Consider the following 16731-nt stretch of genomic DNA (forward strand, 5'->3'; position numbering starts at 1 on the left):
TCTGGGGGGGGGGGGGGTGGTGTGGTGACATGAGGAGCAAAAAAAAAAATCAATGCAAATCACCAGTTGCATCCAATCAGGAGCACACTGCTCAGTACAGCTCACCTCGAAACCACAGTTAAATTACAAGATGACAAATTTAAAGGCAACCATCAGCGTCAAGTGGAGAAAGTCATGGTCGCCCCCTTTTCTGCGAATGGTATATTCTGGAGTCCCAGGTTTGCCCATTGACTGACGGACCGCAGCATATATTTTTGAGGGGAGCAATCTGAGCCACAAGAGCGAGCCCCCAGAAAGGACTGTATCATCAGCATGAATAGGGGACACCAACTGAGGGAAACGTACACAAACACAGAGAAAAAGCTTGAAAGTCGACGGATTAATAATTATATGAGTTATATTAATGAGTTATATTGAAATATCGGTAAAGAGCGTGCAGATGTCTGCTGTTGGTTGAGATATATGAAGCCCAGAGGGTTGACTGCCCCCTCTCTCTCCGGAGTGGCGCGGCCGAGGGAACCCCCGGGTTTGATTGACAGGGGGTGTACCACTCATTACAATGGGGGGGGGAAGAAATAAACTAAGTGTTTAAAAGTGAGCAAACGCCTGCTGGGTACTGGGGTGAGTGGTGGGAAATGGAAGATTATATGGGAAAGGTGCGGGTGGAGGGCGTGGAAGGGATCGGAGGCGGGGTTGGATGGGGTTTGGGGTGGGCGGTTAGGGGGTGACTCCCCCCTTTGCCTGTGTGGGTAACGGGGGGGGGGAGGGTGGGAATGGTACAGTCCCGGCTGTCTGGGTTAAGATGGCGGCGCTGAACGGGATGGCGGCGGCGATGGCGGCGGCGGGGACCGGCAGCGGGTTGGGGATGTGGGGCAACGGGCCGGAGCCCGGCCGCTTCTACTCGGTGCCCGGCAGCAACCTGGGGCCGGTCAGGCAAACACTGTAAGTGGACACACCCACAAAAACACTGAGAAATCGAGGCCCAGGCTCCAATGCTGTCTCATGGTCACCGGAAAATGGAGGTGTTGTTGTTGTGGGGGGTAAAATGTTGCCCTTATAGTGATGGAGAAGAATTGAGGGTCCTTTTTCTCCCCCCTTCACCTCCCTAATACTTATTTCTCAAGGGTTTGGGGTATTTGGGAGGGGGGGGTGGGGTTTAAACTATTCTGGCTATTCGGCTGTGGAAGGCATCATCCTTTACGTTTTTATTCATTCATGGGATGGGATGGGGTGGGGGGTTTCACAGGTAAGACCAACATTTATTATTCCCCCAACCCCCTCCCCCACCTCCCTTCCCTCTTTCTGTCACCACCACCAACTGTTTTTCCCCCCCCCGCAACCCCCAACCCTATTGAGGCGGTGGTGAAATGCCCTCCCGGGGGGGGGGGGGATCAGCCAAGAAGACGACTATTCTCAAAAATTTTCAAGGGGCCACTTGCGCAGCGTGGTGGGGGGGGCATTTTCATCCCTGGGGGGCGTTACGGAACCGGGTGGAATTTTCCAAAATGACAAGCCCGGTCGTTCCGCGGTCGCCGTTGCGGATTTCAAATTCCGGATTTGTTGAATTGACTGAGTTTTAAGTTCCCCGCGGCTGCCGTGGCGGCGTTTGAACTCGTGTCTCTGAATCGTTAAGTCCCGGGTTACTGGTCCGGTAACTTAACCTAGCCAGCGGAAAAGCCCCTGGGAAGGACAGCATTACCCCTGAAATAATCAAGAGTGCCAAGCCTGCTATACTCTCAGCACTACATGAACTGCTATGCCTGTGCTGGGACGAGGGAGCAGTACCCCAGGACATGCGCGATGCCAACATCATCACCCTCTATAAAAACAAAGGTGACCGCGGTGACTGCAACAACTACCGTGGAATCTCCCTGCTCAGCATAGTGGGGAAAGTCTTTGCTCGAGTCGCTCTGAACAGGCTCCAGAAGCTGGCCGAGCGCGTCTACCCTGAGGCACAGTGTGGCTTTCGTGCAGAGAGATCGACTATTGACATGCTGTTCTCCCTTCGTCAGATACAGGAGAAATGCCGTGAACAACAGATGCCCCTCTACATTGCTTTCATTGATCTCACCAAAGCCTTTGACCTCGTCAGCAGACGTGGTCTCTTCAGACTACTAGAAAAGATCGGATGTCCACCAAAGCTACTAAGTATCATCACCTCATTCCATGACAATATGAAAGGCACAATTCAACATGGTGGCTCCTCATCAGAGCCCTTTCCTATCCTGAGTGGTGTGAAACAGGGCTGTGTTCTCGCACCCACACTTTTTGGGATTTTCTTCTCCCTGCTGCTTTCACATGCGTTCAAATCCTCTGAAGAAGGAATTTTCCTCCACACAAGATCAGGGGGCAGGTTGTTCAACCTTGCCCGTCTAAGAGCGAAGTCCAAAGTACGGAAAGTCCTCATCAGAGAACTCCTCTTTGCTGACGATGCTGCTTTAACATCTCACACTGAAGAATGCCTGCAGAGTCTCATCGACAGGTTTGCGTCTGCCTGCAATGAATTTGGCCTAACCATCAGCCTCAAGAAAACGAACATCATGGGGCAGGATGTCAGAAATGCTCCATCCATCAATATTGGCGACCACGCTCTGGAAGTGGTTCAAGAGTTCACCTACCTAGGCTCAACTATCACCAGTAACCTGTCTCTAGATGCAGAAATCAACAAGCGCATGGGTAAGGCTTCCACTGCTATGTTCAGACTGGCCAAGAGAGTGTGGGAAAATGGCGCACTGACACGGAACACAAAAGTCCGAGTGTATCAGGCCTGTGTCCTCAGTACCTTGCTCTACGGCAGCGAGGCCTGGACAACGTATGCCAGCCAAGAGCGACGTCTCAATTCATTCCATCTTCGCTGCCTTCGGAGAATACTTGGCATCAGGTGGCAGGACTATATCTCCAACACAGAAGTCCTTGAAGCGGCCAACATCCCCAGCTTATACACACTACTGAGTCAGCGGCGCTTGAGATGGCTTGGCCATGTGAGCCGCATGGAAGATGGCAGGATCCCCAAAGACACATTGTACAGCGAGCTCGCCACTGGTATCAGACCCACCGGCCGTCCATGTCTCCGTTATAAAGACGTCTGCAAACGCGACATGAAATCGTGTGACATTGATCACAAGTCGTGGGAGTCAGTTGCCAGCATTCGCCAGAGCTGGCGGGCAGCCATAAAGACAGGGCTAAATTGTGGCGAGTCGAAGAGACTTAGTAGTTGGCAGGAAAAAAGACAGAGGCGCAAGGGGAGAGCCAACTGTGCAACAGCCCCAACAAACAAATTTCTCTGCAGCACCTGTGGAAGAGCCTGTCACTCCAGAATTGGCCTTTATAGCCACTCCAGGCGCTGCTTCACAAACCACTGACCACCTCCAGGCGCGTATCCATTGTCTCTCGAGATAAGGAGGCCCAAAAGAAAGAAAAGAAAGAAAGAAACAAAAGAAACTTAACCACTATGCTACCGTAGCGAATATTTCCCCCACCTCGTGCACCGGCACTGTGCAGTAAGGGGTGCTGTTTTGGGGACTGGGATTCTTCCCTTTTTCCGAGGTGGTGCATTTGATGTAATCCATATGGATTTTAGCAAGGCGTTATGACGAGCTGCCACATGGTTGACTGGTCACGAGACTAAAAGCCCATGGAATGCGAGGCAAAGTGACAATTTGGATTCAAAATTGGCTCAGAGGCAGGAAGCAAAGGGTAATGACTGATGGGTCTTTTTGTGACTGGAAGGCTGTTTCCAGTGGGGTTCCGCAGAGCTCAGTACTAGGTCCCTTGCTTTTTTGTGGTATAGATTAATGATTTGACCTTGTATGTAGGGGGCATGATTAAGAAGTTTGCAGATGGTACAGAAATTGGCCATGTGGTTGATAATGAAGGAGAAAGCTGTAGACTGCAGAGAGAGGTCAATCGACTAGTCGCGTGGGCAGAGCAGTGGCAAATGGAGAAGTGTGAGGTAATGCAATTGGGGAAGGTTAACAAGGCAAGGGAATACACGATAAATGTTTAGGATACTGAGGAGTATAGAGGAACCTTGGAGTGCATGTCCACAGATCCCTGAAGGTGGCTGGACAGGTAGATAAGGAGGTCAAGAAGGCTTACGGGATGCTTGCCTTTATCGGCCGAGATATAGAATTTAAGAGCTGGGGGGTCATGCTGGAACTGTATAAAACACTAGTTAACCCACAGGTAGAGTACTGTGTACAGTTCTGGGAAGATCGTAGAAATCATAGAAAGTTTAAGACAGAGAAAGAGGCCGCTCGGCCCATCGTGTCTCTGCCGTCCGAAAAACGATCCACCTATTCTAATCCCACCTTCCAGCGTTTGGTCCGAAGCCCTGCAGCCTATGGCACTTGAGGTGCATATCCAGACTCCTTTTGAATGAGTTGAGGGTCTCTGCCTCAACCGGCCTTTCAGGCAGTGAGTTCCAGACCATCACCACCATCAGATGTGATTGCACTGGGGAGAGTCCAGAGGAGATTTATAAGTATGTTGCTTGGACTGGAAAACTTTAGCTGTGAGGAAAGTTTGGACAGGCTGGGATTGTTTTCTTTGGAACAGAGGAGGCTGAGGGGTGATTTAATCGACGTGTGTAAAATTATGAGGGGCTGAGATAGAGTGGATAGGAAGGACCTATTTCCATTAGCAGGGAGATCAATAACAGGGGGCATAGATTGAAAGTATTTGGTGGAAGGTTTAGAGGGGATTCAAGGGGATTTTATTTTGACCCTGAGGGTGGTGAGGGCATGGAACTCACTGCCTGAAAGAGTGGTAGATAGACAGAGACAACAAACAGGCCGAATGTACCTCGGTTTAACACCTGATCGGAAAGATGGTGCCTCCGACAGTGCAGCACTCTCTCTGTACTGGCACTGGGTTGTCACAGACTAGATTATCAAGTGCCGGAGGAGGACAGGAACCCACGAGCCACTTCACACACAGCGAGGCGAAGGTCCGGTGGTTGTTAAGTTGGCAACTGGGCGATAATTGGGCTTGCGCGCTCTCCTGGGTGTGGGGGTTAACAGTTACAGTGCAATAGCGATTAACTTGTCCAGAGACAATCCAGCAATTAATTAAATCATCCCTGTAGTTAGCGAGTCGCTCAGGGTTACTTGGGCGTTGCTGTCTGTGAGTTAAAACACTTTGGTGTTTGCTAGAAAGCCGCTCTGAAGGTAAGATATAAGAGCACGAGGAGGCCATTCAGCCCCTCAAGCCTGCTCCGCCATCCAGTAAGATCGTGGCTGACCTTCCCGCTTTCCTGCCCGAAGTACTGAGGGAGTGCTGCGCTGTCGGAGGTGCCGTCTTTCAGATGAGACGTTAAACCGAGGCCTCCGTCTGCCCCCTCTCAAGTGGATGTAAAGCATCCCACGGCCTCTGTTGGAAGAAAAGCAAGATGGTGGGGGGTGCGGTGGGGTTCTCCCCGGCGTCATGGGGCCCAATATTTATCCCTCAACCCAACATCACTAAAATAAAAATCAGATGATCTGGTTATTTGTCTCATTTTTGTGGGGCAGATTGGCTGGCACTGTTCCCCGAATAAACAACAGTGACCGCTGCTGCTGGTACGCTGCACCCGTGCAGTCAGCGTGAAGCTACCGTGCAGGTTGCCCGCGAGTTCTCCCCTTTTGAGATACCACAGACGCGCAGCTGCGGCAAAATAGAATGTAAAGGGACTGCACGCTAACATGAACCAGCTGCGTGCAGCAGAGAAAATTTCAAGGGGCCATCGTGACACTTCACGGAGTAGTTCGCTGACGGTACCGCACATCAGGATGTCCTGAGGGTGTGAAAATTGGAAGTTTTCCCGAACTGAGATGGATAGATTTTTTTTTTTTTGTTGGGTTAAGGGGATTAAGGGTCACGGAAGCAATGCGGGGAGATGGAGTTAAGATACAGATCGGCCCTGATGTAACTGAATGACGGAACAGGTTCGAAGGGCTGAATGGTCTCGTGTTGCTCATGCAGCTTGCCTTTTTTTTTTTGTCGTTTGCAGGAGTCCCATGGTAACGGGTACCTCGGTGCTGGGGGTGAAGTTCCATGGCGGGATCATTCTCGCGGCCGACATGCTGGGCTCCTACGGGTCGATGGCCCGATTCCGTAACATATCCAGGCTCATGAAAGTGAACAACAACACAATACTGGGAGCATCAGGTGACTACGCAGATTACCAGTACCTCAAGCAGGCCATCGAGCAGATGATGTAAGTGACCAGCGGGACGGTATTGGTATAGTCAGCGCTCTCTGCCTCCACTTGAATCCCCTAGGCCATGAGTGAGTACTCAAGTGGTAGAAAGCCACTTACTGCAACACAGACTCACAGATAAACCATGGATGTATTTAGTGACACCGCTGTTCCCTGCCAATACAGAGATGATGGTGTAATTTTCCCCCATTCAATCACTGACGCACTGGGATTGATTTTACAACACCCGCAATTTGTGTGAAGTGACCTTCCTCCACTCAGTGCATTTTGCTTGAGATAGCGCCCGGCTTTTCGTGGGGGAAGCTGCTGTATTTTTGGGCAGGAGTTCTGGTTACTGTAGTTCCTGAGTCTCTGTTTAAGTAGACTCTGTAGACTGTTTGCTGTGGTGTACTGTTTAGGTAGAATCTGTAGACTGTTTGCTCTGGTGCGCTGCTTAAATTGACACTGGCTGAGTGAGTAGACTGTGTTTGCTGTAAAATGGACTGTTTGCTATGAGTTCTGCCACAAGTCTAGTCTCCTCCTGCCTCCAGCTCGTTGCCTGAACATAGTGGTGTCAATGGACATTCTGATTAAACATTGAGATCTCGATGGCTTGTGAGTTAAGTGACGCCGTCAGTCCCAACCTGTGGTTAGGCTGGGACCGGGTTTCAGGCCCTGGGCATTCCACAACTTCGGAACAGCTGCCTGTGCTTCCTCTTCCAAGCTGCATGGGATTTCTTTTCAATCGCACTTACCCGGAGACTGGTGGGAGTGAAGAATGAAGAAAGAAAATTACAGCACAGGAACAGGCCCTTCGGCTCTCCAAGCCTGCGCCGATCCAAATCCTCTATCTAAACATGTCGCCTATTTTCTAAGGGTCTGTATCTCTTTACTTCCTGCCCATTCATGTATCTGTCTAGATACATCTTAAAAGACGCTATCGTGCCCGCGTCTACCACCTCCGCTGGCAATGCGTTCCATGCACCCACCACCCTCTGCGTAAAGAACTTTCCACGCATATCCCCCCTAAACTTTTCCCCTTTCTCTTTGAACTCGTGTCCCCTTGTAATTGAATCCCCCACTCTGGGGGAAAAAGCTTCTTGCTATCCACCCTGTCTATACCTCTCATGATTTTGTACACCTCAATCAGGTCCTCCCTCAACCTCCGTCTTTCTAATGAAAATAATCCTAATCTACTCAACCTCTCTTCATAGCTAGCGCCCTCCATACCAGGCAACATCCTGGTGAACCTCCTCTGCACCCTCTCCAAAGCATCCACATCCTTTTGGTAATGTGGCGACCAGAACTGCACGCAGTATTCCAAATGTGGCCGAACCAAAGTCCTATACAACTGTAACATGACCTGCCAACTCTTGTACTCAATACCCCGTCCGATGAAGGAAAGCATGCCGTATGCCTTCTTGACCACTCTATTGACCTGCGCTGCCATCTTCAGGGAACAATGGACCTGAACACCCAAATCTCTCTGTACATCAATTTTCCCCAGGACTTTTCCATTTACTGTATAATTCACTCTTGAATTGGATCTTCCAAAATGCATCACCTCGCATTTGCCCTGATTGAACTCCATCTGCCATTTCTCTGCCCAACTCTCCAGTCTATCTATATTCTGCTGTATTCTCTGACATGCCCCTTCACTATCTGCTACTCCACCAATCTTAGTGTCGTCCGCAAACTTGCTAATCAGACCACCTATACTTTCCTCCAAATCATTTATGTATATCACAAACAACAGTGGTCCCAGCACGGATCCCTGTGGAACACCACTGGTCACACGTCTCCATTTTGAGAAACTCCCTTCCGCTGCTACTCTCTGTCTCCTGTTGCCCAGCCAGTTCTTTATTCATCTAGCTAGTACACCTTGGACCCCAAGCGCCTTCAGTTTCTCCATCAGCCTACCATGGGGAACCTTATCAAACGCCTTACTGAAGTCCACGTATACGACATCTACAGCCCTTCCCTCATCAATCAACTTTGTCACTTCCTCAAAGAATTCTATTAAGTTGGTAAGACATGACCTTCCCTGCACAAAACCATGTTGCCTATCACTGATAAGCCCATTTTCTTCCAGATGGGAATAGATCCTATCCCTCAGTATCTTCTCCAGCAGCTTCCCTACCACTGACGTCAGGCTCACCGGTCTATAATTACCTGGATTATCCCTGCTACCCTTCTTAAACAAGGGGACAACATTAGCAATTCTCCAGTCCTCCGGGACCTCACCCGTGTTTAAGGATGCTGCAAAGATATCTGTTAAGGCCCCAACTATTTCCTCTCTCGCTTCCCACAGTAACCTGGGATAGATCCCATCCGGACCTGGGGACTTGTCCACCTTAATGCCTTTTAGAATACCCAACACTTCCTCCCTCCTTATGCCGACTTGACCTAGAGTAATCAAACATCTGTCCCTAACCTCAACATCCGTCATGTCCCTCTCCTCGGTGAATACCGATGCAAAGTACTCGTTTAGAATCTCACCCATTTTCTCTGACTCCACGCATAACTTTCCTCCTTTGTCCTTGAGTGGGCCAATCCTTTCTCTTGTTACCCTCTTGCTCCTTATATATGAATAAAAGGCTTTGGGATTTTCTTAACCCTGTTTGCTAAAGATATTTCATGACCCCTTTTAGCCCTCTTAATTCCTCGTTTCAGATTGCGCCTACAATCCCGATATTCTTTCAAAGCTTCGTCTTTCTTCAGCCGCCTAGACCTTATGTATGCTTCCTTTTTCCTCTTAGCTAGTCTCACAATTTCACCTGTCATCCATGGTTCCCTAATCTTGCCATTTCTATCCCTCATTTTCACAGGAACATGTCTCTCCTGCACGCTAATCAACCTCTCTTTAAAAGCCTCCCACATATCAAATGTGGATTTACCTTCAAACAGCTGCTCCCAATTCCCCAGCTCCTGCCGAATTTTGGTATCGTTGGCCTTCCCCCAATTTAGCACTCTTCCTTTAGGACCACTCTCGTCTTTGTCCATGAGTATTCTAAAACTTACGAAATTGTGATCACTAGTCCCAAAGTAGTCCCCTACTGAAACTTCAACCACCTGGCCGGGCTCATTCCCCAACACCAGGTCCAGTATGGCCCCTTCCCGAGTTGGACTATTTACATACTGCTCTAGAAAACCCTCCTGGATGCTCCTTACAAATTCTGCTCCATCTAGACCTCTAACACTAAGTGAATCCCAGTCAATGTTGGGAAAATTAAAATCTCCTATCACCACCACCCTGTTGCTCCGACAGCTTTCCATAATCTGTTCACATATTTGTACCTCTATCTCACGCTCGCTGTTGGGAGGCCTGTAGTACAGCCCCAACGTTGTTACCGCACCCTTCCTATTTCTGAGTTCTGTCCATATTGCCTCACAGCTCGAGTCCTCCATAGTGCCCTCCTTCAGCACAGCTGTGATATCCTCTTTGACCAGTAATGCAACTCCTCCACCCCTTTTACCTCCCTCTCTATCCCGCCTGAAGCATCGGTATCCTGGGATATTTAGTTGCCAATCATGCCCTTCCCTTAACCAAGTCTCAGTAATAGCAATAACATCATACTCCCAGGTACTAATCCAAGCCCTAAGTTCATCTGCCTTACCTACTACACTTCTTGCATTAAAAGAAATACACCTCAGACCACCAGTCCCTTTGCTTTCATCATCTGCTCCCTGCCTACTCTTTCCCTTAGTCACGCTGACTTCATTATCTAGTTCCTTACAGGCTTTTGTTACTACCTCCTTACTGTCCACTGATCTCCTCATTTGGTTCCCATCCCCCTGCCACATTAGTTTAAACCCTCCCCAACAGCGTTAGCAAAAGCACCCCCAAGGACATTGGTTCCAGTCCGGCCCAGGTGTAGACCGTCCAATTTGTAATAGTCCCACCTCCCCCAGAACCGGTCCCAATGTCCCAAAAATCTGAACCCCTCCCTCCTGCACCATCTCTCAAGCCACGCATTCATCCTGACTATTCTTTCATTTCTACTCTGACTATCACGTGGCACTTGTAGCAATCCTGAGATTACTACCTCTGAGGTCCTACTTTTTAACTTGGCTCCTAACTCCCTAAATTCTGCTTGTAGGACCTCATCCCGTTTTTTACCTCTATCATTGGTGCCTATGTGCACAATGACAACTGGCTGTTCACCCTCCCCCTTCAGAATGTTCTGCAGCCGATCTGAGACATCCCTGACCCGTGCACCTGGGAGGCAACATACCATTCGGGAGTCTCGTTTTCGACCACAGAACCGCCTGTCTACTCCCCTTACAATCGAATCCCCTATGACTATAGCCCTTCCACTCTTTTTCCCGCCCTTCTGAACAGCAGAGCCAGCCACGGTGCCATGAACCTGGCTACTGCTGTCTTCCCCTGGTGAGCCATCTCCCTCAACAGTATCCAAAATGGTATACCTGTTGTGGAGGGAGATGACCGCAGGGGACACCTGCGCTGCCTTCCTGCTCTTTCTCTGCCTTTTGGTCACCCATTCCCTTTCTCCCTCAGCAATCCTAATCTGCGGTGTGACCAATTTGCTAAACATGCTACCCACGACCTCCTCAGCATCGCGGATGCTCCAAAGTGAGTCCATCCGCAGCTCCAGAGCCGTCATGCGGTCTAACAAGAGCTGCAGCTGGACACACTTCCTGCACGTGAAGGAGTCAGGGACATCAGCCATGTCCCTGAGCTCCCACATTGAGCAAGAGGAGCATGTCACGGGTCTGAGATCTCCTGCCATTTTTAATCTTAAACTTAAACTTAGTTAAATGAAAAAGGAACGAAAAGTTTTTAACCAATCACACTAAAACAAAAAAGAGAAATAGAAAAAGCCTTACCTTATCTACACACCACCGAGTCCTTTTTTTTTTGGTTAGAGGAGGAGGGCGGGTGGGAGACACTACAGGTGTAGTGTCAGAAACGGGTCCAGAAACGGCCCAAATATATAGGGTTTTACTTACCCAGCAGCCCCCTGGTCTCCGCCGAAAACAAAAGGAAATTAAGTTTACTTTAAACTGACCTTCCCAGCTGCTCGCTCACTCGCACTCTCTGCTCCTGAAAAAGCTGCTGCAATGAAAAATGAGTGGTCGAGGGGAATAGCAGAGATGTATTTAAGGGGGAAGCTGGATAAACGCACGAGGGAGAAAGCAACAGAAGGATATGGGGGGACATGGTGAGATGAAGAGGTGGGTGGGAGGAGGCTCGTGTGGAGCGGAAACATCACGGACCGGATGGGCCGAGTGGCCTGTTTCTGTGCTGTTGATTGTAATTTCCTGCGATTGTCCCTAGGATTGATGAAGAATTACTTGGAGATGGTCACAGCTACAGTCCGAAAGCTGTCCATTCCTGGCTGACCAGAGTCATGTACAACAGGTGAGTGTTGGTAGACACACGGACCGTAGAGGGCCTTACAGCCCAGCCTGCACTTGTCTGATGCTGACGTCCTGACATTTGTTCCTTTTTACAGATGAGTCGTGGGGTAGGCAGAGAATTGTTATCTCCTTTTACACTGAATCCCTCTGGGGTAGGGAATTCCTGGGATAGATTTCTTATCCTCGCATTCAAATACCCCCATGGCCTCCTCATCACCCCTCCCCCTCCCTCCCTATCTCTGTCACTTCCTCCAGCCCCTACAACCCTCCGAGATCTCTGCCCTCCTCTAATCCCGGCCTCTCGCGCATCCCCCCCTCCCCCCCCGATTCCCATCGCTCCACCATTGGCGGCCATGCCTTCAGCTGCTTGGGGGCCCTAAGCTCTGGAATTCCCTCCCCAAACCTCTGCGTCTCCCTCTCTCTCTCTCTCACCTGCTTTAAGACGCACCTTAAAACCAACCTCTTTGACCGAGCTTTTGGTCGCCCGTCCCCCTAATATCTCCTCGTGGCTCGGGGTCAAATTTTCATTTGGCGCTCCTGTGAAGCACAACAATTAAAGGTGCTATCTCAATGCAGGGCGTTGTTGGCAGCCATGTTAAATGTGATGTCGTTTTCTTGTGGCAAAGCTTGGTCGGTCAGTGTGCGAGACAGGGGTGAAGTGGGGTGGGGGGGGCCTACCTGCTGACCTGCCAGCCCTGTCTACAGCCTGCTTCAAGCCTTTCCTTCTCTGTTGCAGGAGGTGCAAGATGAACCCTCTGTGGAACACTGTCATCATCGGCGGAATGAGCAACGGCGAAGGGTAATTTCGGGACGGAGAGGAACGCACGGGCCCAGAGCAACGTGCCCCGGCGACAGGGATTGGTTTCGGGAAGGGGGAAGCGGGGCGGTTGAAAGGTCGCGTCCCATCGCTGCTAAGTTTGTGAGATTGAATGCAACAACCTGGCCCCGCACGATGACCAGGGCTGATGCTGGATTCTGTTGGAAATCCACCTGGTTCGTTGAAGTCCCCCAACAGCTAGTCCCGTGCTGCTTGCGACTCCACTAAGATGTGAGAAGTCGGAGTCGATCGTACAGCTCCTGCTCTGCCGTCCAACACAATGGTGGCCAATCTGCTGCCTCGACCCCACTCGCCCGCCCACTCCCCTTTGTTCCCTGAGAGACCAAAAGTCTTGTCTGTCGCAGCCTCAGATACGCTCAAAGATGTCGCATCCGCAACCCTCTGGGGTAGGGAATTCCTGGGAGCGTCGGCCTGGATTTCTTTCGCTCGTGCTCGTGCCTCTGGAGTGGAGGCTCGCACCCTGGACCTTGTGACCCCGAGGCGAGAGCGCAATCCGCTGAGACACGACCAGCGCCCCCGCTGTATAAATAATACTGTCTGCTCCAGTGCGCCTGTGCAACGAGAGAGGGGTCACCGGGGGGGGGGTGGGGAGGACCAACCAGCAGTCACATGGTTAAGCACAGCCGGAGAGTTGCCCAACTGGGCCTGGACGAGGGTTTCTTTTTGAATGAACGTAACCAATTTCCTCCATAGTTTCCTAGGTTACGTGGACAAGCTTGGCGTCGCCTACGAGGCTGCGACAGTGGCGACCGGCTTCGGGGCCTACCTGGCTCAGGTAAGTCCAGCGCGATGGGGGGGGGGGCCCTTTCTTCAAGTTGTCTCATTCCCTCCTCCTCCTCCTCCTCCCACACACCACCGACTGACGCTTCCTTTCCCACCTCCGCAGCCCCTGATGCGGGAAGTAGCCGAGAGGCAGACACTGATTTCCAAAGACGAGGCCCGCCAGCTCATCGAGCGCTGCCTGAAGGTCCTGTATTACCGGGACGCACGCTCCTATAACCGGGTAAGAGAGCGGAGGCCGGGAGTTGCGGGATGTGGGGGGGGGGGTGGTGGGGGGCGGCCTGGGTTAACATGGGTATCGGGGGCAGCATCTTTAACATTGAGAAACACTCGGCAGGTCAGGCAGAGAGAGAAACAGCTAACGTTTCATCAGAACTGGGAAAAGCTAGAGATGTGATGGATCTTCAGCGAAAGCAGGGGAGGGTGGGGAAACGGAACGAAAAAGGGGGAGGTCAGTGACAGGGTGGAGGGCAGGAGAGATTAAATAGAACAGGGAGAGGCCATTCAGCCCCTTTGAGCCTGCTCCGCCATTCAGTTAGTTGGTGGCCGGTCAGTATTGCAGCTCTGTCCGTCTTGGTTCCCTCGCGCTCAATACCCGGGTAATGAATGAACGAAAGGGATGGTGGTGCGAGGCTGAAAGTGGAGTGGTACCGGGGACAGGTGAAGGAACACGAGATGGGCCCGGAGGAGGTGTAAATGGCAACAGCAAGATCAGGGCCGATAGCAGCTGCCTGAGCGCAATCCGCTTGCCGTTTCCCGTTCTGGCCACGGGGTGGCGCCCTCCCTCAGCGAGTAAAAGCACCAGCCGCTGCCCGGGACGATCCGCCTGGGATCCCGGCCTCGGCTGAGCCGCTGCAGTCGGATTCGGTGAGTGCAGAGAGGGGAGACCCATTCCCGTCCTTTTCAATTCCGATTTCTTTTCGGACCTCTGGGAGCGTTTAAAAAAAAAAAAGGCTGGAGGAGAAGTAGAGGGGCGAGTGCAAGTTGGCGGGGGGTTAGTGGGGGGTTTCCGAAGGACAAGGCCAAGTGATTTGCTCGCGTGCTGTTGTTATCGCTGCCTCTGGGACACTTTAGGGTTAACATGACCGTAGTCTTGTGACTGTGACTAGACTAGCAACCCCAGAGACCCTGAGCTCTGGTCCCATCGCACCAAGGTAATAAAATCTGGTAACTGGTAGACAAACGCCGGGCGATGTAATGGTGAAAACTGGCAGGTTCTGAAGGAAAAGGACTAGCTGGCTGGTGTCTCCACTCCCACATGACACAGCTGAGTTTTTGTGCCCTGGGGGGGGGCATCGAATGCGGGGAGGTAAATCCTGCCTTGGCAGTGTTGCCCAAGAATACATCAGGATGCGGGACTTCAGTTAATGTGGAGAGACTGGGAGAAGCTGGGATTGTTCCCCTTAGAGCAGAGAAGGTTAAGGGGAAGATTTAATCGGGGCGCTCAAAATCAGGAAGGGTTTAGGAGTAAATAAGGAGAAACTGTTTCCAGTGGCAGGAGGGTCGGTAACCAGAGGGACACAGATTTCAGATAATTGGTAAAAGAACCAGAGGGGGGGAGAGGAGGAGAATTTATTTTTAACACAGTGAGTTGTTGTGATCTGGAACGCGCTGCCTGAAAGGGCGGTGGAAGCAGATTCAATAGTAACTTTCAAAAGGGGGGAATTGGATAAATACTGGAAGGGGAAAAATTTGCAGGAGAAGGGGTGGGGGGGGGGGGGGGGGGAGAGCAGTGGGGACTAATTGGATAACTCTTCAAAGAGCCAGCACAGTTACGATGGGCCGAATGGACTCCTCCTGTGATCTATGAATGGAAGAAATAAAATAAATCTTTATGTAAAAATTCGGTATTCAAGACAGCAAGTGACCGTGCACACATCCGATGTGGAACATTGCGGGAAGTCGCACTGTGTGAAAATATTTGCCCCAACACAGACCCTACGTTTTTTCAAAAAGACTGTCGGCAGCACTGATGAATGGTTTCCCTTGAAATAATCTCCCTTACTAACTGGTTCCAGGCTGGCTTGCCGTAACAGGATTCACGTCCCATAATTTCTCGCGGCAAACGTCTTATTTGCATCATTTTTTTTCCTCGTCGCAGCGGCGATGGGACTTAAATTTTGTCGTTTGCCTCGCAGTATCAGATAGCGACTGTAACGGCGGCTGGCGTGGAAATCGAGGGACCGATGTCTGCGGAAACCAACTGGGAAATCGCGCACTTGATCAGGTGAGCTGAGCTGAGGGCCCACGGGTTGAGGCCGGGCGGGAGAGCTCTCCCCAACAGCTTCGATGCTGGAAGAGCATGGCTGCTACTGTTGGAAATCCTGCGGCGAGTAACTCACCTCCTGACTCCCCAAAGCCTGTCCACCATCTACAAGGCACAAGTCAGGAGTGTGATGGAATACTCTCCACTTGCCTGGATGGGTGCAACTCCAACTACACTCAAGAAGCTCGACACCATCCAGGACAGAGCAGCCCGCTTGTTTGTGGATGGGGTGCCAATCATTCACACTCTCCACCACTGACACACAGTGGCCTCAGTGCCTGGCTCAGTGAAGGGAAAGCCATCCAAGATTTCAGGCCCTGCTTGCGATGCAATGAGAACCACCCCACCCCCGCCCCTTTTGCCATTTTACTGGATATACTGGACTTTAGCTGAGAGAGCGGTAGGGCTTGTTTGTGATGCCCTCCATAGTCTAATAGCCAGCCAACATTCACCATCAGGGATCAAACATGAGCAGTGAACCTTCAGCGAGTTAGCCCAGGCGACAGTTTTTCTCCCCCCTCGAGAATTGATGCCTCTAGCAGAAGAGGAATGAAAGTTACCCGTCCTGCACCCCCCCCCCCCCCCTTCACATTTTCCCAGTCACGCACTCCCCGACCACTTCCCTCCATGTAATTCCCACGCCCTCTTATTTGCACGCCAGCCTTCTGATCCTCCAGCTGTCTGCCCACCGCCTGCGCCCTCGAGGCACTGGGAAGGAGCTGCCTGAGAGTGAGCGTGGAGAGTATTTGTTGGTGGGTTACTGGGGCCTGTAAATGCCTGTAGTCTCTGAGCTGGGCCCTATCGCTGTCTGCGCTCCTTAATCTTACGACGGTTCTGTTTTGTTTCGTTTCAGCGGGTTTGAATAGAAGAGCGAAGGGTTCACAGCTGCTGAATGAAGGGGAGCAGGATATTTCTCTGACTAACTCGAAAAGCCACTGTTTGTTTGATACGACGCCTCAAGGAATCTTTTCATTGTATTTGCTGCCATGTACATGTTTCTAATAACCGGGCCAGCACGAATAATAAAATGACGCTTTCAAAGAAAGATGCTCGCATTTCTGTAGCGCCTTCCACATCCTCAGGATGTCCCGAACTGCTTCACAGCCAATGACGTACCCCTCGTGAAGTGAGGTCGCCGCTGTGATGTCGGAACCGCGGCAGCAACACAGCAAGATCCCACAGCTAGCAACGTGATCATTTTTATTTAGTGCTGTCGGTTGAGGGGTAAATATTGGCCCCAGGGCACTTGGGGAACTCCCCGACCCCCTTCCAAGTCGCGGCTGGGCA

General features: G+C 51.1%; 1 protein-coding gene across 2 annotated transcripts; it reads left to right on the plus strand.

Annotated features, from left to right (window-relative positions):
* The first annotated feature begins 777 nt into the window (after positions 1–777).
* psmb4 (proteasome 20S subunit beta 4) lies at positions 778–16489 on the plus strand. Of its 2 annotated transcripts, XM_068022880.1 has the most exons (8): positions 778–942; positions 5990–6196; positions 11478–11561; positions 12297–12359; positions 13092–13173; positions 13285–13401; positions 15317–15405; positions 16298–16489. In XM_068022880.1, the coding sequence occupies exons 1-8, from the start codon at positions 803–805 to the stop codon at positions 16308–16310; spliced, it is 795 nt and encodes a 264-aa protein (XP_067878981.1). In that variant the 5' UTR covers positions 778–802; the 3' UTR covers positions 16311–16489. The 2 variants fall into 2 exon arrangements, with proteins under 2 accessions (XP_067878981.1, XP_067878982.1); XM_068022881.1 differs by lacking the exon at positions 11478–11561.
* The last annotated feature ends 242 nt before the right edge of the window (positions 16490–16731 follow it).

This window comes from Heterodontus francisci, chromosome 46 (assembly GCF_036365525.1).
Source record: "Heterodontus francisci isolate sHetFra1 chromosome 46, sHetFra1.hap1, whole genome shotgun sequence".
Lineage (NCBI taxonomy): Eukaryota > Metazoa > Chordata > Chondrichthyes > Heterodontiformes > Heterodontidae > Heterodontus > Heterodontus francisci.